General features: G+C 35.9%; 1 protein-coding gene across 6 annotated transcripts in view; it reads right to left on the bottom strand.

Moving 5' to 3' along the window:
* Positions 1 to 21,302, bottom strand: part of ASCC3 (activating signal cointegrator 1 complex subunit 3) — a 412,820-nt gene that overhangs the window by 32,817 nt on the left and 358,701 nt on the right. For all 6 annotated transcript variants that reach the window (XM_064289237.1, XM_064289246.1, XM_064289242.1 and 3 more), the window contains one exon: positions 4,668 to 4,892. In XM_064289237.1, coding sequence (XP_064145307.1) covers positions 4,668 to 4,892 — 225 coding nt within the window. The remainder of the gene's footprint in view (positions 1 to 4,667; positions 4,893 to 21,302) is intronic.

Here is a 21,302-nt window from a genome sequence, read left to right on the forward strand (position 1 = left end):
GTATTCTAGGACTGAAGAAATAATATATTGTGGTTAATGAAAGCCAGGTTCCTTACAGATGGAGAAAGGAGTTGTATTAAAAAAAAAAGGGGGGGGTGGGTTTAAGGCTAAAATGAACGCTTTGGTATTGAATTAGAATTGGAGATATTAAAACGAACTCATGGATTTATATATATTTCTCATAAAGTCATACATATACACATATATAGACATATATACACAGATAAGTGGATATATAAATAGATACAGGTATGTGTACATACTTGTATTTCCTAGCTTTGTCCACTAAGATGGTGTAAAAGCAATGAAACCAAGAACACTCTAGACTGCAGCTAGAGTCCAGATTTTAGTTTTTGAAACCATTCTCTAATAAAATGAACCAGGGATCCTTGGAAAAATGGCTGATTTCAGGGCTGAGGCAGAGAAAGCACATGATACCAGAAAGTAAGAAGTGTTTAGAAATAATGCGGGAAGGCAAAAGGGTACAGGAGCCAACTTGAGAGGGTCCCAATAGCTAAAAATGGGACAATATGAATGGCAAAATAAATAGTGATAGTAATGGATTTTACCTTATAGAAGAAAACAAACATCCGTGAGTCTATTCTGATATAAATAGTTGAAACAAATACCTGAATTAAATAAACGATTAAATGAGTGAACAAACAAATGAATAAATAGGATAAGGGAAAGTGTTTCCTTACAGTAGAATTTCAAATTAATAAATACAGGAGGAATGAGGGAAATAAAAAATCACAATAGTAATAACTGTTTCAGGCAAAGCTCACCAGAGGATGCCAAAAAAAAAAGTGAAGGAAAGTATGAACAGAAACAAATCTCAAATTATCTCTCAAAAGATACTTATAAATTACAAAAGAAAAAAATGTAATTGAGGAGAAGCCTGGCAGACACCACCTCAAGGGTACAAAGTTAACATCACCAGTCATGAGACACATCTACATTATGACATGTATGATACACTGAGGAGGGTATAATATCACTTCTGTGGTATTCCTGTCAAATTTTTTAACCTGAATGTAATCATGAGGAAACATCAGACGAACTCAAAATGAGGGACGATCTATAAAAGTGTCAAGGTTATGAAAGATAAGGAGACTAAGGAAACATGACAACTAAATGTAATGTGGGATCCTGATTAGGTCCTGGTTTAGAGAAAGGACATAAGTGGGATAAAATTCAAATTGATGAAATTTGAATAACATCTGTAGATCAGTTGTTGATAGAATTGAATCAATACAGAGGTTATGTACGATATTAACATTAGGGAACACTGTGTGAAGGGTGTATGGCAAGTTTACTGTACTATTTTAACAAATTTTTATAATACTGAAAGTATTATCAAAGTGAAAATTAAAAACTAAATTTAAAATTCGTTAAGAAAAGGCCGACCCTACAGAAATAAAAAGGTTAAGAGAATACTATAAATAATTGTATGCCAATAAATTAGACAGTCTAGATGAACTGGACAAATTCCTAGAAACACATAAAGTTCCTACAATGACTTAAGAAGAGACAGAAGATTTCAATAGACCCACAATAAGGGAAGAGATTGAATCAGTAATCAAAAACCTCTGAGCAAAGCCCTGATCTAAATGGCTTCACTGGGGAATTCTACCAAATATTTATAGAAGTGAGTCCAATCACTTTTAAACTTTTCCAAAAATTAGAAGAGGAAGGAACACCTCCTAACCCATTGCATGAGAACAGATACCCAAGTAAAGCAAAGGCAGCACAAGAAAAGAGCTTCATATTCAGGGCAACGAAGATTGAATTACTATTAGTGACTTTAATTTTAATATGTTCCCTTTCCAAATTTTCTAAAATGAAGTGTGTTACTTTTATAATTGAAGAGAAAAATCTCAGATGATATTCAGAAGGACAAAAAATATTCAAACAATATATACATAATCCCAAGAAACTGTACTTAAAAAAAATCTAAAATAGAGACTAAAAGTACCTGACTGAATCCTTTCCATTCTAGTACATTTATAAACAGATTAATTTGTAAACTGCTTATTTCTATTATTATATAGTTTCTGAATCATTACTGAGTGCTGGAAAAGAAAGTGTCAATAAGTTGATCGTGCATTATCATTTTTACATATGATATATATACTTACAACTATATCTGCAAATATAACAGGGCTGGTGCTATATCTAAAAGTTTAATTCCTCCTGCAACTTCTCTCCAACCTTTTCTGAGTCTAGGGTTCATTAAAAGGTCAGTGTTTGTGGGGAAAAAAGTTATAGCAAATACAAATGGGTATACAAGGCCACAGCTAAAACTTGAGGAACTTTAACCTTCATTTGTGAAGTGTGACTAATAAGGAGTGGCAAATCATCTTCCTAGAGAAGTAAACCATGTGTTAGTTACAAAAGGGTGTCAAAAATATTTATGTGTTTAGTATAACCTTACTTCCCTTCTTACTCCTGATAAGCTTGTGTTCACTCTATTTTATACAAAATCCCTATTTTTTAAAATAATAAAATTGTGGGGGGTTTTGATAATAAAAATATTGGAGGCTCATTTTAAAACATTAAAATATTCTAGAACAACATAAAGAAGAAATTAAAAACAATCTCAAATCCTGCTACCCAGAGATGGCTACTGTTAACAGTTTGGTGAAGTCTGTCCTGGATCATCTCGTTAGGTATAGGTTCACACACAGATGTAGACACATAGAATTCATAAATAAAGTAGACATATAGAATTCATAAATAGAATTGTATTATTTGTATATAGAATTAACTGTTTTATAACTTGAAAGATATTTAGTTTATTTCCAAACCTTTAATTTTGTATACAACCCCATAACATACATCGTTGTAGTATACATATCTTCACAGACTTACTGTACTTTTAAAAAACTGTCTTTTGAGAGTTTTAAAAATTATCTTTTTATTACATAAATGTCCAAAAAAGGTATACTGTGATGTAGAAAATAAAAATCCCTCATAATCTCAACCTCTTAAGTGTACTTTCCCATCAAAACCTGCTGACAATCATATCTCAGGAAATGGCAACTCTATCCTTCCAGTTCCTCTGGAAAAAAGTCTTGGAATCATTTTTGGCTCCTTTCTTACTCTAAAAACCCTCATCCACTCCACTAGCAGTTTCGGTTCACTCTCCTTAAAAATATAAACAGGATCCAATCAAGTCTCAGCAATCTCATCCATACTAACTTGCTCCAGCCACCATCATTTCTTGCTTAGCCCTAGAGTGTTCAAGGTATAAAAAGCTCATTGATATGGTTTCTGATTCCACACTGCAACTAACCTACAAGAAATACCACTTGTCAAGTCTTGTGTAGTATCAAAAAAGAATATCTATAGTATCCAAAAAGGCTATTAAGATATTTTTCCCTTTTTCAACTACATATCTATATGAGGCTGGATTTTCTTTATATACTTCAACTACAACATTGTGTTGTAACAGCCTGATTGCAAAAGGAGATACACAAATCTATCCACCTCTATTAAACTAGACATTAAAGAGATTTGCAAACATATAAAACAATGCTATACACTTCTCATTAGCATTATCATTGTTTTAGAAAATATAGTTATTTTTCATGAAAAATCATGTTATATGTTAACATCTAATAGATTTATTAATGCTATTTTAAGTGAATTAATAAATATTTGAAAATTTTCTCAGTGCTAATATGGTAAATATTGATAGATATAACCAACGTAAACATTAGTGAATCACTGCTGTAATGGTTTTCCTCTTATTCAGAGTCAAATCCAAAATCATTACCATCACATGGTTTGACTCATTTCTCTCTCCAACCTCCAGTCCTGCCCCTCTCTGACTTCATTTCTAATACTTCCTTTCCCCTGTCTCTTACAGTGGGCTCTTTGATTTTCCTTGAATATAGCAAGTAAGTTGCTACATGAGAGTCTTCGCACTTGCTTTCCTTAGTGTTTGGAATAAACTTCCCCAGATAACCCTATGGCTCTCTTCCTCTCTTCAATTCTTTCTTAAACATCACCTCATCAACAAGATAGTCCCTGAACACATGAAACTACGGCAAAACAGTGCCTTCCATCTCTCTCTATTCTCTTTACTGTGATTTATTATTATTTTTACACCATTCATCACCTCTCAAAGCAGCCCTGGGGGCTCAACGGTTAAGTGCTCAACTGCTAACTGAAGGTTGGCAGTTTGAACCCACCCAGCAGCTCCACAGGAGAAAGATCTGCTGATGTGCTCCTGTAAAGATTACAGCCAAGAAAACCCTACGAGGCAGTACTACTCTCATATACGGTCACGATGAGTCAAAATCAACTTGATGGTACCTAACAACAACATCATCACATCTTGGCTTATAATGCCTATTCTCCCTATCTTGAGTGAAAACCTGTAGGGACTCTTCTGTTTTGTTCCCTGCTGTATGCTTTGTGCCTAGAACAGTGCCTGGCACTTAGTTTGCCTTCAATATATTTTGGTTGAATGGATGACTGAATCTATTATCTTATTGAGTGTATTTTGCTTTTCCTTTGCAAATTCTTGACCTGATTTACCTGGTTGTTCTCAATTGCTACTATAAAAATTTTTTAAATTCAAGTATATTTTATCCCAAAATGAGAGAAAAAAAGGCAGAAATGATAGGAGAAAATGTAGGTATTAGAAACAACTTTCATACCTGGCATACTCTGAGAGATTGGTCCAAGACAGTTTTGGTATCAGTGTCATAATCTGGGCAGGGCAGCATGGCTCGGCTGAGATGTGCCTGTAGCAGGAGATGTGCTTTGGTGTGGGGGCTGTCAAATGAATGAGGATTTAGTTGAATGGGAAGACATTTTGCCAGTTCACTATTCATATGATCTTCATTGTGTCTTACTGGCAAATCTGTGTATTCTTCTGCATCCTGAAATAAACAAACACACAAAATTATGCATTAATCTACTGGATCAAAACTGAAATTAACATACCTCTTAGCTTAAATTGTTGACATTTAAAACACAGTATAGAAAAACTATAAGATAGCCACATCCCTTGGAATTTTGCTTTGTTCAATACTGTTACTACTATATAACCAAAAGATAGTAATGTACACTACACCTAAAATTCATGACTGTTCTTCTTATCAATATAGTACTACAAGTAATAGAAGACCTACTAGGCACCACACACTCCATTCAACATTGGGGCCACAGCAGTGAACCAGAAATCAAGAGTTTTTCAAGACTAGTAGTTTGACTTTAGGGTGTTGGTAGGGCCATGTTGTCTCTGAAGGGTCTAGGGGAAGAGCCTTTCTTGTCTTTCCTCGCTTCTAGTAGCCCTAAGCATTCCTTGCCTTACAGATGCAGCATAATTCCATTGTCACCTGGCTGTCTTCCCTCTATCTCTCCTCCTCTTTTAGAAGGAGTAGCTCAGTTTGGATTAGGACCCACCATGTTGTTGTTGCTGTTAGGTGCCACTGAGTCGGTTCTGACTCATAGTGACCCTACGTACCACAGAACGAAACACTGCTCAGTCCTGCACCATGCTGACAATCGTTGTTATGCTTGAGATCACTGTTGCAGCCACTGTGTCAATTCATCTCATTGAAGGTCTTCCTCTTTCCCACTGACCCTATACTTTACCAAGCAAGATGCCCTTCTCCAGGGGCTGATCCCTCCTGACAACATGTCCAAAGTATGCAAGACGCAGTCTCATCATTCTGCTTCTAAGGAGCATTCTGGCTATACTTCTTCCAAGAGAGATCTGTTCATTCTTTTGGCAGTCCATGGTATAGTCAACATTCTTCACCAACACCACAATTCAAAGGCGTCAATTCTTCTTCGGTCTTCCTTATTCATTGTCCTGCTTTTGCAGGCGTACGACGCAACTGAAAATATCGCTCGGGACAGGCGTACCTTAGTCTTCAAGGTGACATCTTTACTTTTCAACACTTTAAAGAGATATTTGGCAGCAGATTTGCCCAATGCAATGTGTTTTCCGATTTTTTGACTGCTGCTTCCATGGGTGGTGACTATGGATCTAAGTAAAATGAAACCCTTGACAACTTCAATCTTTTCTCCATTTACCATGATGTTGCTTATCGATCCAGTTGTGAGGATTTTTGTTTTCTTTATGTTGAGGTGTCATCCATACTGAAGGCTGCGGTCTTTGATCTTCATCAGCAAGTGCTTCAAGTCCTCTTTACTTTCAGCAAGCAAATTTATGTCATCTGCATATTGCACGCTGTTAAATAAGTTCTCTCCCAATCCTGATGCCCCGTCCTTCTTCATATTAATGTAACTGACAACATCTTCAAAGACCTTATTTCCAAACAATGCCACATTCACAGGTATCAGAGTTTAAAATTTCAACACATCATTTTGGAGACACAATTCAATCTATACATGGAATATAAAAGAATGTTTTGATTTTTAATCTTATGTCTAGTAGAGTCCAGTAGTAAAAGGTAGCCTCCGTGATATAAGTCAATAAGTACCTTTGAAACCTACTGGATGGAATGAGACCATTCCATTAAAAAGACAAACTGATCTACTTATTAGTGCTAGTTATGAAGAAAAATATTATTTTTCCAAATATGTCGTTATTTGGGATTCAACCCATTGTTGCTAATATGAATGTCCTACACTTCACTCATAACATTAATTGAATAGGTTAATATTCAAACATTTTTTGATATAGTTTGATAGAGAAATAGGGGCAGGGCTTGCCTCGCGGCAACAACAACAATGGCAACAACAACAAAAAGACAAAACATATGGAACGATGGTTTTCAAGCTAGTAAACACAAGGCAACGAAAAAGAGTGATTCCTGAGATATGAGAAACAAACTAAGTGAGTCCTATGATTGCCCCAGCTTACTGCATAGAGAGAGTTTCCAGACAGGTGCAGGAGGGGGAATCTGAGAGTCCAGGGAGATGAAGGCCGCTAGAGTTTGCAGAACCTAGTAGAGAGTTGTACATAAACAGAGAGAGAGAGATCTGCAGAAGATCCCCCCTGAGTTTTCAGCAGAGTACTGAATCAACATATGCATGTGCAGAAACTACTCAAGGTCAGGAAAAGAACCATCCAACAGGATTAGAAGGAACTGTCCAGCAGAGGGCCAGGAATAGTGCCTGTTCCCACCCTGAAGACTAGAGAAACTTGTAGTTCACAATGTATAGGATAGAGAAGGAAGGTGTTGCCTCAGTAGGGAAGAATAATTAGCCCTTAGAATGAATATTTCTACGAAGCTGCCTAACAAATCATAAAAGCAAGACCTATAAGGATCAAATTGTTTCCAAGTAGCTTAATTACATTCTACAACAAAAACAAAGGTGGGAAAACATGATCCATGATGAAAAGAATAATCAATCAATGGAAAATGACCCAGAACTGACACAGAACCAACCGCTAATTAAAATTAGCAGCCAAGACATTAATGTTATTATACTTGTATTTCATAAGTTCAAAAAATAGGAGATAACCACCCAACTCAAGCCTGTAGAGATAAAAACTACAATGTCTGAAATGAAAATACACTAGATGGTATTAATGGAAAAGTACACATTGCAGAGGAAAAGGTTAGCAAATTTAAAGACATTGATAGAAGCTATCCAAAATAAACAAGAGAGAAAAAAGTGAACACAGCATTACTGAGCTCTGAGACAATTTCAAGTGGCCTAATGCACCTGTGATTGGAGTCCCTGGGGTAAGAAGTGCAGGGGGAAAAAAAAATTATGGCTAAAAATTTTCTAAATTTTTGTAAACTATAAATCTACAGATTCAAGAAGTTCAATGAATCCCAAAGCACAACAAAAAATGAAGTAGAATGCACTATAGTATATCATAATCAAATTGCTGAAAATCATTGATAAAGAGAAAATCTGAAAAGCAGCCATAGGAGGAAACACATTATGTAAGAGGAACAAAGATAAGGAAGACAGCAGATTTCTCATTAGAAACAACTCAAGTGAGAAGACTGTGGCACAACTTCTTTAAAATACTGAAGGAAAAAAAGTGTCAGCCTAGGGTTCTATATCCATTGATAATCTTTCAAAAATGAAGGCTTTACAAGGGACAAAAAGGGCCACATAAACCAGAGACCCCATCAACCTGAGACCAGAAGAACGAGATGGTGCCCAGCTACCACCACTGACTGCCCTGACAGGAAACACAACAGAGAGTCCCTGATGGAACAAGAAAAAAGTAGGGGTGCAGAACTCATATTCTAGCAAAAAGATCAGACTTAATGGTCTGACTGAGCCTGGAGGAACCCCAGAAGGCATGGCCTCCGGACTCTCTGTTAATCCAGAGCTAAATCTATCCCCAAAGCCAACTCTTCAGAAAAAGATTAAACTGCATTATAAGACATAAAATGACACTTGTGAAGAATGTGCTTCTTAGTTCAAGTAGATACATGAGACTAAATGGGCAGCTCCTATCTGGAGGCCAGACGAGAAGGCAGAAAGGGACAGGAGCTGCTTGAATGGACACAGGAAATCTGGGGTGGAAAGGTGGAGTGTGCTGACATATTACAGGGATAGCAACTAGGGTCACATAGCAACGTGTGTATAAATTTTTGTACAAGAAACTAACTTGAGCTGTAAACTTTCACTTAAAGCACAATAAAAAAAAAATTAAGGCTCTTCAGGCATACAAAAGTTGACAGAACTCAGCAGGACCTGCATTGCAAGAAATGTTAAAGCACATTGTTCAGACAGAAAACAAATAATACCAGATGAACATATGGATCTATGCAAAGTAACGAAGGGCACTGGAAATGGTAACTACATGCATACACACATAAGAATTTGTTCTTATAAAAAGATAATGATTGTTTACACAAATATAATAAAGAATGCATTACATGGTTTGTAACATGCCAAAGTAAAACGTATGACAAAAGCAGCAAGTCTGGGAGGGGAGAAAGGGAAAAACACTACTGTGAGGTCCTTTTACAATACATGAAGTGGTATATATCACTTGAAGACAGATTATACTAAGTTAAAAATGTATTCAAGAAACCCTAAATCAACCATTAAAATAGAAAAACACAAAAGCTAGAGCTAATAAGACAACAAAGGAGATAAAATAGTTTCACAAGGAATACTTAAAAAGGTGGCAGAAAAAGAACAAAAAGAAAATGAAGAACAGATGGGGCTTATAAAGCGTATTTCAGACCATAATATAAAACTGAATTAGAAATCAATAAGACTACCAATTTCAAGGCTTATTATTAACCTACACTGATCAAAAAAGAGTTGTACTGGAATAGAATGCAGGGTCTAGAAATATACCCATACATATACGGACAACTGATTTTTTGACAAAGGCTCAAAGATAAAGCAGTGGAAAAAGAGTAATTTTTAAATAAATGGTACTAGAATAAGAAATGGTACACGGAAAAAAAAAAAAAAGAACTTTGAACCCAGCCTTGCATCATCTACAAAAATTTACTCAAAATGGATCACAGACCTAAATGTAAAAATCTAAAACTATAAAACCTCCAGAAGAGAGTGGCGTCTGGGTTCTTAAATGCTAGCAAGCAGCCATCTAAGATGCATCGATTGGTCTCAAACCACCTGGAGCAAAGGAGAATGAAGAACACCGAAGACACAAGATAATTATGAACCCAAGAGATAGAAAGGGCCACATAAACCAGAGACTATATCAGCCTGAGACCAGAAGAATTAGATGGCGCCCGGCTATAACTGATGACTGCTCTGACAGGGAACACAACAGAGAACCCCTGAGGGAGCAGGAGAGCAGTGGGATGCAGACCTCAAGTTCTCCTAAAAAGACCAGACTTAATGGTCTGACCGAGACTAGAACGATCCCAGAGGTCATGGTCCCCAGATCTTCTGTTAGCCCAAGACAGGAACCATTCCCAAAGCCAACTCTTCAGACAGGGATTGGACTGGACTACGGGATAGAAAATGATACTGGTAAGGAGTGAGCTTCTTGGATCAAGTAGACACATGAGACTATGTGGGGAGCTCCTGTCTGGAGGGGAGATGAGAGGGCAGAGGGGGTCTGAACCTGGCTGAATGGACACGAAAATAGTGGAGAGAAGGAGTGTGCTGTCTCATTAGGAGGAGAGCAACTAGGAGTATATAAAAAAAAAAAAAAAATTTTTTTTTTCCTAGCAAGGTGTATATAAATTTTCATATGACTGACTTGATTTGTAAACTTTGACTTAAAGCACAAAAAAAAAAAAAAAAAAAACCTCCAGAAGAAAATATAGGAGAACATCTTTGTGATCTAAGGTTAGGCAAGGATTTCTTTGATAGGAAACCTAAAGTACGATACATAAAAGAACAAATTAATAAATTGAGCTCCATCAAAACTAAAAACTTCTGCTCCTAAAAAGATACTATTAAGAGAATGAAAATATAAGTTAAAGACTCAAATAATTTGCAAAGCATATACTTGATAAAGGACTTGTATCCAGAATACATATATTACAATGAACTCTCAAAATTCAAGTCAGAAAACAGTCTAGTAAAAAAATGGGCAAAACATTTTTATAGATACTTTATGTAATGATGAGCAGTATCATTAGTCGTTGTTGTTGTTAGGTGCCATGACTCAGTTCCAATTCATAGTAACCCTATGTACAACAGAACAAAGAACTGCCTGGTCCTGTGGCATTCTCAAAATCGTTGCTATGTTTAAGCCCATTGTTGCAGTCACTGTGTCACTCCATCTTGTTGAGGGTCTTCCTCTTTTTCACTAACTCTCTACTTCATCAAGCGTGATGTTCTTTTCCAGGGTTTGCTCCCTCCTGACAGCATGTCCAAAGTATGTGAGACAAAGTCTTGCCATCCTTGCTTCTAAGGAGCTGTACTTCTACCAAGACAGATTTGTTCATTCTTCTGGCAGTCCCTGGTGTATTCAATATTCTTCACTAACATCATAATTCAAATGCATCAATTCTTCTTCAGTCTTCCTTACTCATTGTCCAGCTTTTGTATGCACATGAGGTAAATGAAAATATCATGGCTTGGGTCAGGCACACCTTAGACCTCAAAGTCATATCTTTGCTTTTCGACCCTTAAAAGAGGTCTTTTGCAGCAGATTTGTCCAATGCAATACATAGTTTAATTTCTTGATTGATGCTTCCATGGGCATTGGTTGTGGATTCAAGTAAAATGAAATCTTTGACAACTTCAATCCTTTCTCCATTTACCATAATATTGCTTACTGGTCCAGTTGTGAGGATTTTTGTTTTCTTTATGTTGAGGTGTAATCCACACTGAAGGCTGAAGTCTTTGATCTTCATCAGTAAGTACCTCAGGTCCTCTTAGCTTTCGGCAAGCAAAGTTGTGTCATCTGCATATTGCTAGTTGTTAATGAGTCTTCCTCGAATCCTGATGCTGCATTCTTCTTCATATAGTCCAGCTTCTTGGATTATTTGCTCAGTATACAGATTGAATAAACTCATGGCAACCCTATGTACAACAGAACAAAAAACTGCCTGGTCTTGTGCCATTCTCAAAATCGTTGAATATTTGCTGAAAGTGAAAAGGACTTGAAGCACTTACTAATGAAGATCAAAGACCACAGCCTTCACTATGGATTGCACTTCAACATAAAGAAAACAAAAATTCTTACAACTGGACCAATGAGCAACATCATGATAAACGGAGAAAAGACTGAAGTTGTCAAGGATTTCATTTTACTTGGATCCACAATTAACAGTCACGGAAGCAGCAGTCAAGAAATCAAAAGACACACTGCATTGGGTAAATCTGCTGCAAAGGACCTCTTCAAAGTGTTGAAGAGCAAAGGTGTCACCTTGAAGACTAAGGTGTGCCTGACCCGAGCCATGGTATTTTCAATCACATAATATGCATGTGAAAGCTGGACAATGAATAAGGAAGACGGAAGAAGAACTAACGCCTTTGAATTGTGGTCTTGGTGAAGACTATTGAATATACCATGGACTGCCAAAAGAACAAATCTGTCTTAGAAGAGGTCCAACCAGAATGTTCCTCAGAAGCAAGGATGGCGATACTGCGTCTTACATACTTTGGACATGTTGTCAGGAGGGATCAGTCCCTGGAGAAGGACATCATGCTTAGCAGAGTACAGGGTCAGTGGAAAAAAGGAAGACCCTCAACGAGGTGGACTGACACAGTGGCTGCAACAATGAGCTCAAGCATAACAACGATTGTAAGGATGGCTCAGGACTGGGCAGTGTTTTGTTCTGTTGTGCATGGGGTCACTATGAGTCGGAACTGACTCGACGGCACCTAACAACAACAACAACATGGTGGAAGGATACAACTGTGGTGAACACCCTTCCTGGTTTTAAACCACATGCCATATGCAAACTTGACATGGTGACAAATGCTATGAAGAGGAGATAAATGAAAACATTAAGAGTTTAGCAAAGAAATTTGACCAAGTTAAGAAGTTTGGGATGGCTTCCTGAAGGAAAATAACACACAGTATCCCTTTGTTCTGTTCGATTGCTTCTTGGTCCATGTAAAGGTTCTGGGTGAGCATGACTAAGTGTTCCAGAATTCCCATTCTTTACAATGTCGTCCATAATTTGTTATGATCCACACAGTTGGATGCTTTTGCACAGCTAACAAAAACACAAGTAAACAACTTTCTGGTATTCTCCGCTTTTAGCGAAGATCCATCTGAGATTAGCGATGTCTCACCTAGTCATTAGGAAAATGCAAATTAAGAACAGCTAAAATTAAAATGACTGATATACCAAGTGTTGGCAAGGATATGGAGGAACTGGAACTCTCATACACAGCTGGTCTACCTGCTTTGAAAAACAGTTTCACATTTTCTTAAAAAGTTAAACATACAGCTACCATATGATCTAGCCATTCTACTCCTAGGGATTCACCCAAGAGAAAAAGTCTATGTGTATACAAATACTTGTACACTGAATTTGATTGCAGTTTTACTTGCAATGGTCAAAAAGAAAAAAATCTAAGTGTCCATAAAGTGGAAAATGGATAAACAAATTATATGCATACAATGGAATGCTATTCAGCAAGTAATAAAAAAACAAACTATTGATGCATGTCACGACATGGACGAATCTCAAAATAATTATGCTGAGTGAAAGAAGCCAGACAAAATATAAGTGCATACTCTAGGATTTCATTTATATGATATTTTGGAAAATGAAAACTAATCTATAGTGGCAAAGCATATTGGTGATTGACAGAGAAGACAGGTAGGGAAGGGAGTCAAGGCTTACAAAGGGGCACAAGATGACTTCTGATTGGTACCCATGGATTTTTGCAGATGAAATAAGATTATATGTTGGAAATGCTTTAGAAATATCATGATTTGGAATTCAACATTATGAAAGAATCAGGGCATTTTATTCTATCTGTGGATAGTATGTCTTTAACTTTTCAGGCTTAATGTACAATTTCAGAAACCTGTGCTTTTCTTGGATGTCAAGTATATACTATAATACTAAATAACAAAGGGCAATATTGATAGTGTTATATCATTATAAAAAATACAGACTATATGAATAGACAAATTCCTGTTTCAAAGCTTTGAATGGAATAAATTCATTTAAATATTTACGGAATGCCACCATTTGCTATTCCAGGCTTTGGGCATAGACAAGCTCCCTAGTAGGGAAGACAGACATTGTTCCATTAATCACATAAATAAACCTAAGCTTGACATAATGATAAGTGCTATGAAAAAGAGAGAAACAAAAACATTAGAGAGCTTAGCAAAGAAATCTGACCAAGTTAGGAAGGTTGGGTAGGCTTCCTGAAGGAAAAGGCAATTTAAGCTAAAATTCAGAGAATAAGCAGATATTAACTAGGTGAAGGCAGAAGTGAAGCCCCTACTGACATTGTTGTTGTTAGTTGCCATCAAGTAGGCTCCGCCATGTGGCGGCCTTATGTATAACAGAAGAAAATGTTGCCCATTCATGCCACCCTTGTGATTGTTGGTATGTTTGAGTCCATTGTTGTGGCTATAAGGGCCTTATAATAGAAGGGAAACAGGTGAGACCAAAAGATTGAAAGAAATTGCTTAAATACAATTTCAGCTGATTTAATACAGGATGCTGGAAAGTGTCTTAAATAAGTATTATTTGTTAACACTCTATTTAATTGAACTGGGCAAATATTTATTATGTCTCGTCTTACTTTGTTTTGGAATAGTCAACAAACAAACAAAAACACAGCTACTCTAAACTGTTTTGAACAATCTTTGCCCATTTTGGACTGCTTTATGTAAGAAGTGTACGCCAACACATTAGCAGTTTTGCCCCATGTGTCATCTTGATTTTCTTTTCCCTTGCCATTTCAGGTCTTTCCTTTTTTTTTCAAGTAGTCTGCAAAAATAGAGGGACCAGCTATATATGACAAGTGCTATTGTTTTTACATTTCAGGACTGAAGCATTGTCATCTGCTGGCTGATCCACCTCCAATGTAGCGTTCAGACTGCATCCAAATCCCCATCAGAAACCATCCACCTATCTTCCCAACCTTACCAAGTGGTTTAAGAGAAACTGAACAGCAGGTTAAGTAAGAGATAGGAGAGAAACCTAAAACAATCTTTCCCTTCAAGGAAATTAAAATTATATTGGGGGAAATAATTTATATAAACAGTTACTTTAAGTACAAAATAAAACAATTTATTCAGAGAAGTGTAATAAAGTGAATTGGATGTGTTGGAATGTTTTCCAGAAGAGGCAGAATTTGTTCAAGGCTTAGAACAATCTGTAGAAGAGGAGAGTGGGAGAAGATTCCTTGCATACCAGGCAGAGAAAACAGTATGAGCAGATTCATAAAAACAGATAAGAAAAGGTCTAAGGTTTAAGCCTCAGGGATGAGGAGACTGATGATGCTATTAATAGCAGAGAAGCATGCAAAACACATTTAAAGAGAGGGCCAGATAGTTGGGTGGAGGTGCTGGTAGGAAAAGACATCAGCTTTAAATCTGTTACACACTCTAAAAACTTCTTGATATTTTAAATTTCTTTCTACTGTTCATAAATATAACTCCTCGGATCTTTCTCCAGAAGAAAATTCAATAGGTATTTGAATACTGCAAACTGAATTGGCTCTCTAGGTCTCAGATATATAGGAAATAGGACCAGACTTAAAATTATATGCGAAGTTCAATTAAAATAAAAATTATGTGGAAAGTAAGAGTTTGACTGAAATTACTAATTAACATTATTTTCTAAGTAATCCAGTTCCCTCAGTAAAATACGTTGCTGTTAGATGCTGTTGTATCTGACTTATAGCGACCCTATCTATGAACAACAGAATGCAACACTGACCGGTCCTTTGCCATCCTCACAGTCATTGCTATGTTTGAGTCCACTGTTGCAGCCACTGTGTCAATCCATCTCATTGAGGGTCTTCCTCTTTATCACTGACCCTCTGCTCTACCAAGCATGATGTCCTCTTCCAGGTAGTGGTCCTTCCTGATGACAGGTCCAAAGTACGTGAGCCAAAGTCTCACCATCCTTGCTTCTCAGGAGCATTTTGACTGTACTTCTTCCAAGGCAGATTTGTTTGTTCTAACAGTCCATAGTATATTCAATATTCTTCACCAATAACATAATTCAAAGGTATCAATTCTTCTTTAGGTTTCCTTATTCATGGTCCAGCTTTCGTATGCATACGAGGAAATTGAAAATACCATGGTTTGGGTCAGGAGCACCTTAGTCCTCAAAGTGCTATCTTTGTTTTTTAATACTTTAAAGAGGTCTTTTGCAGCAGATTTTCCTGATGCATTATGTCATCTGACTTCTTGACTGCTGCTTCCATGGGCATTGATTGTGGATCCAAGTAAAATGGAATCCTTGACAACTTCAATATTTTCTCCGTTTATCGTGATGCTGCTTATTGGTCCAGTTGTGAGTATTTTTATTTTCTTTATGTGGAGGTGTAATCCACACTGAAGTCTGTAGTCTTTGATCTTCATCAATAAGTGCTTCAAGTCTTCTTCATTTTCTGCAAGCAAGGTTGTGTCATCTGCATATTGAAGGTTGTTAATGAGTCTTCCTCCAGTGCAGTAAAATATATGAGTACAATTTTAGATATACTTATCTTGTTCAAATTTAATTATATACGAGAGACAAAAAGAGAGAAGACAATAATATAAACTGAACGTTTCCCAGTCCTAGTTTTCAGGTGCCTCTTAAAGAGTGAATATCTTTCTGAGCTGAGTGTGATTCCAATATTCAAACATGTAGATTTTTCATAAAGCGTGACTTGTAAATGCATGCTAACTATTTCATTTGGTGGTAAACTAAAGAAACAAAGATCTGCTCCAATGCTAGAGGAAAAACTAATGGTGCTGAACTCACTGAGAAGCAGCATATTTGAACAGGGCTGACTACACGCTTATTAGACTCTGGGGTTATTTTCAGGTAAATTCTATCAAATGTGCTTTTTGTTGTATTTGCTTAATTTAGAACCTAACCTCCAGGTAAGATGTGACCCTACTGTTCTCCAAAGTATGCTAAATCTGCTTGAGTTACCCAATGTATTGCTTTAATCCCCTTCTTCACTAAGATTGTGAATTTGCTCACTGCCAGCAGTATCAGTATCACATGAGTCTGCTAATAGTTCAGTACATTTTAGGTTGGAATGTAGTAAACAGATCTAAGTCTATAAGGGGACCGCCAGACCTTTAACATAGATTACCCAAGGACAGTAACCTTAGTAAAAATTTTAATTAAAAAATTTAGCGTTGCCTCTTGTTTTTTTTTGTTCTTCTCAGCACACGGAACAGTCTTTCTAGTCTAAGGGGAATCCAAAGGATGTGGTAAGTCATCACACCCTTAGAATTAGGTACCACTTATTATAGATTACTACAGTGGTATTGTGTGGTAAGGTGGTGAAGAGAGCACTAGAGCTGAGGATTGATATGATAGATGGATTTCCAGCTCTGCCATTTACAAGTTACGTGACCTTCTGAGAGTAACTGTACCTCTCAAAGTCCCAAGTTCCTTACCTTAAGTTGGGACTTGGTATGAGGATTCAATGTGATAGTGTTTATGAAACACTTAAAAATTACAAAACCTGGTATGTTAGGCATTATTACTATAATAATAATTCCCACGTCTGATACCATGTTATTGTTTTTAGCTGCTGTTGAGTCAGCTCCCAACTAACGGTGACCTCATGTGTCTTAAAACTGAGTTTTAAGATTCAATTACTGGAGCGTTGTTCTACAGTTTTCAGTCATAAATCTATGCTTACAATTATACTTCACTGCCTGAAATAAAGTTTAATCTACTTTTTAATATCATAATTCTTAAAATACTTAAGGAAACAAGATCTTTGTTTTTACTTATGCATTACTAGTGTTGTCCATTCATCTTAACCAGGTAATCATACAATTTTCATATAATTCCGTTACTGAACATATTGGTTCTTTGAAAGACAATGTTCCCATAAAAACGAATTTAAAGTTGTGGGTCCAATAGAGACAGTCAAGTTAAAGAAAAATACTCAGGGTTTTGTATCCTCTCGAACTACAGATTTGATACTGTGGGCTTTAGCCTCCAATCTTCAATTAGGTTTCTTTTAAATCCGTATGAGTTAAATGTTCACAAGTACATCAGAGTGTGATAAGGAAATACACTCTCTTCAGTGTACCTCAGTGGAACTACCACAAAACATTGTGAAAGACAGGGCAAAAGAATGAACCATTTACATTACACACCTAGTGCAACTTTTGATAGAAAAGTATCATGGACAGTGATATTATAATGCAACTCTATAGTGTTTTGTAATTAAAACTCAAGTCCTTGAACCACAAGAATGAAACAGAAAATACGTATTTTAGATCAATTAGAAGAAATAACAATTATCTGCATATTTTGTGGTTTGATGATGGACCTAAGCAGATTTTAAAGTGAAGACTGAAGACAACTGCTGTTTAATCCTCAACCGCCCTGCCAGACCTTCCTGTGAAAATCATGGTCATTTATCTCTGGAATTTCAGCTCACAATTTTTCTAAGTTATTTAGAATGCTGCATGTTTGCTTCACCACTTTGCTTAGCTCTTATATCTATCAAGTATTTTATTCTGGATGTTTCAGAATCCTTACAAAGGAGATTTTCTTTTGCTTAGTTTAGATTGCACATAAAAGCAGCAATCCAAGGATCCCCAAAATCCCTGGTTAAGACAAACAAACAAGCAAACAAAACCTCTTTCTAGCCACTTGTATCTCAGTAGGATACTTCTATTTACCCCCAAATTACTTCTCTAATTTTAAATAACTTGTCTAGTTAATTTCCTGTGTGATCACTGACTGTAAGTGAGGTTCATTTTCTTATCTACATCATGTAGGTAATTAAAGGAAATTGAAAGTGGGGACTGAAGCTTTTATGCAACTGGGATTGAGGCTGAATGGAGGGCAGCGAGGTCAGTGGAGTTCATTATATTTTTATGTGAGAGGCTGTTTTGTCTGCCCGGTCCCTGTTTATTTAGTGTAGGCTGGACAGACTACTAACTGCAAATCTGTGTCTCTGATTTGCCCAGCTGTCCTTGAATAAAGACATCTTCCACTGCAAATGTTAAATGACAGTGATTGACAACCTATGATGAACTCTGCTTGTAACCCCCTGCTACTGTTTTTAGATTGCAAAAGAAAAACAGAATAAAGAAACATCTTTCAAAATCACATCAAATAGGTCCTGCTGTTCACTCAATACTTTTCATTTTGTTTCCCTTTTCATTACAAACCTCAATCTGTTCTACAAATGCCATAAACTCTGCTGCCCCATGGAAACTAAAAAAAAAAAAAAAAAGGTATATACATACGCATATATGCTATCACACTTTGTTAATTACACTGACTTCTGGTTTATAGGGGATATATACTCTTAAATAATGGTTTATTCGCACCATTGTGTCACACAGCTTACTTGCTTGCTTTACTAAGAACAATCTGGCAAATCTGTACTGCTGAGATATGTTTTTCAGTGTTTAGCTGGCACATGGGTTCAGTTAAGCTCTAGGAGCTTTATTCCATATGTAGATCTTACACTTCCAGTGGCCCTTAAATATGGCGACTGTGTAATTTACCGTTCAGGTTTGTTAAAATAAGAAACATGAAATAATTACAATCTAATTCAGCCTTTTATTTAGTGAAAGTGTTTGAACAAATTAATGTTTGAATATGTGTGTGGGTGCGAGTTTATACATATCCTTTTTTTCTTCCAGATACAGTAACTATATAAAAGCCTGTTTTACTTGAGCAAATTACTGTGAGGAAAGAAGAGTCAGAATGGGTTCATGCTTGGTCTCCTGTAAGCATGACATAACAGTAAACGAGCACTTTTATGTCCCTGCACACATTACTGCCTGCACTGTACTCACTAAACAGCAGATAATAGAGTACTTGTACAGTGGGGATGGTAGCCTGATCAATGGGACAGACTAAAGAAGCTTTATACTATAGCTTAATTTCTGTCATGGGAAAAGCAAAACTTATAAAGTTAATAAGTTCTAGACTTTAAGTAGCACTTGATTAATTTGTAACATTCTAAGGCATTAAAACAAACTAAAATTAGTTTCTCACATTCCAGTGCTGTCTTTTGGCTATTGGAGCTTTAGAAAAAGCATTTCAGTAAATTTCCCTAATAGAAAATCTGTTTAATATCTGTACCTTTCCAAAGTATTAAATTAATGGGATATTACATATAATAATATTTGAAAAATAACTTGGCATTTGCCAAGCTAGGTCCAGATATATTAAAAGTGTGAAAAAACACTCAAGGGATAAATAAATAGATCTTATATTTTTATCTTTGCTTATTACTTCAGATTGCCTTTTATTCAATCATTAATCTACCTAAAAACCAAGTGTTATATAACTTAAAAAAAAATACAAATCCATTATGATTTGTATTGTTTCTAACAATTATGATTTGTACTTTAAAGTTATTAATTCAAACTGAATAAACCACATACTGTCATTTCAAATAAAATAAGCCTCTAAAATAAAAGACTGTTATAAACTGGATTTACATGATATTTATAACGACCTTAAAATTCAGCATAAGGTAAAATAAGAATGAATTTAGTAACATTCTATGTTTAAAAAAAAGAAAAAAAAAGTCCTAAGTTTTAAAACAGTCATTGGAAAATGATAAAACCAAATTCTAGTTAATTAAACAATAATTATTTTTTCCAATATGCTCATAATTTGTTTCACTAAAATAAAGTGTCAATACAATTTTATTATGTTCAGATGGCAAGAATTTAAATACTGATGGATATATTTTTTCTCATATGTGTGTTTCCTTTTCAGGCTTATGTGAGTATGGGCACATGTGTCTGATTTACGTCAATGTTTTAAACATATAGACATATGTTTGGCCTTCAACCAATTAAGGCAAGAACACAATAATTTGGCAAAAATACATACGAACAAGAAATAATACCCTATTGCAAGAAGGACCACCTGGTTGACAGGTGAATTTTAAGGGATTTTTAACAATAGTGTGTACCAGCAGGTGTGTTGTACTTAAAATAATTTTGGCGGTACGAATTCCATCAGAAACTTCTATTTCCCAGGGTTCATAGCTAAATCCTTAAAAAACTGTTCTTTGATGAAACTTGAAAAAAATTCCTCAGTCTTCAAGGATATAATAAAAATACCTTATAGCTTAACAATGTTTAGATATTTCTTTTTAAGAAATAAAAATCTTGAGGCTATCAGATTTGAATCCTAAAAGGGAATACTGAGGTTAGCAGCAGTATATAATAATTGTGTAAGGTTAAATGTCACACTCTGCAATCTAACTTTAAAAGCTAAACAGCCTTTTTTTCTTAGCACCTTGCTTCTGCTTTAAAAACTTCACATTTTTTTTAGAGGCGACTTTATAATTCGCAATTCTATATGGTATGAGATTAGAGCAAACGTAAAGCATACAAACAAAAAGCCCTCCCCCCAAAATAAAACCCAATATTGGGAAGTTGAAAAGATTAAGGCATACCACTAAAACATTCTCATCTACTTAGTAGACATTTACTGAATATTTTTGTTCTAGGAGTTAAGAAATAAGTAAACAGAAAGTGAAATAAAAATCTAAAAGTGAAATATCACAACAGGCCAATATACAAGAAATATCACAAGATAGTACTGGAGCCATTGCCAAATGAATGGAACAAACACTGGTATCATGAATTTAGAAAGACAGGAACCACTGAGGCTGAATTACTTAGGGAATTATTTCAAGTGGGAGCTGAGCCAAGGTGAACGCATAGAATTCAAATGGACATGTGGTCAGGTGGGAATCATGAGCAAAGGTGTAAAGTTAAGAATGTGCACAGTACATTTAAAGGTGAGAGTAAGAAG

The sequence above is a fragment of the Loxodonta africana genome, chromosome 1, assembly GCF_030014295.1.
Source record: "Loxodonta africana isolate mLoxAfr1 chromosome 1, mLoxAfr1.hap2, whole genome shotgun sequence".
Taxonomy (NCBI): Eukaryota; Metazoa; Chordata; class Mammalia; order Proboscidea; family Elephantidae; genus Loxodonta; species Loxodonta africana.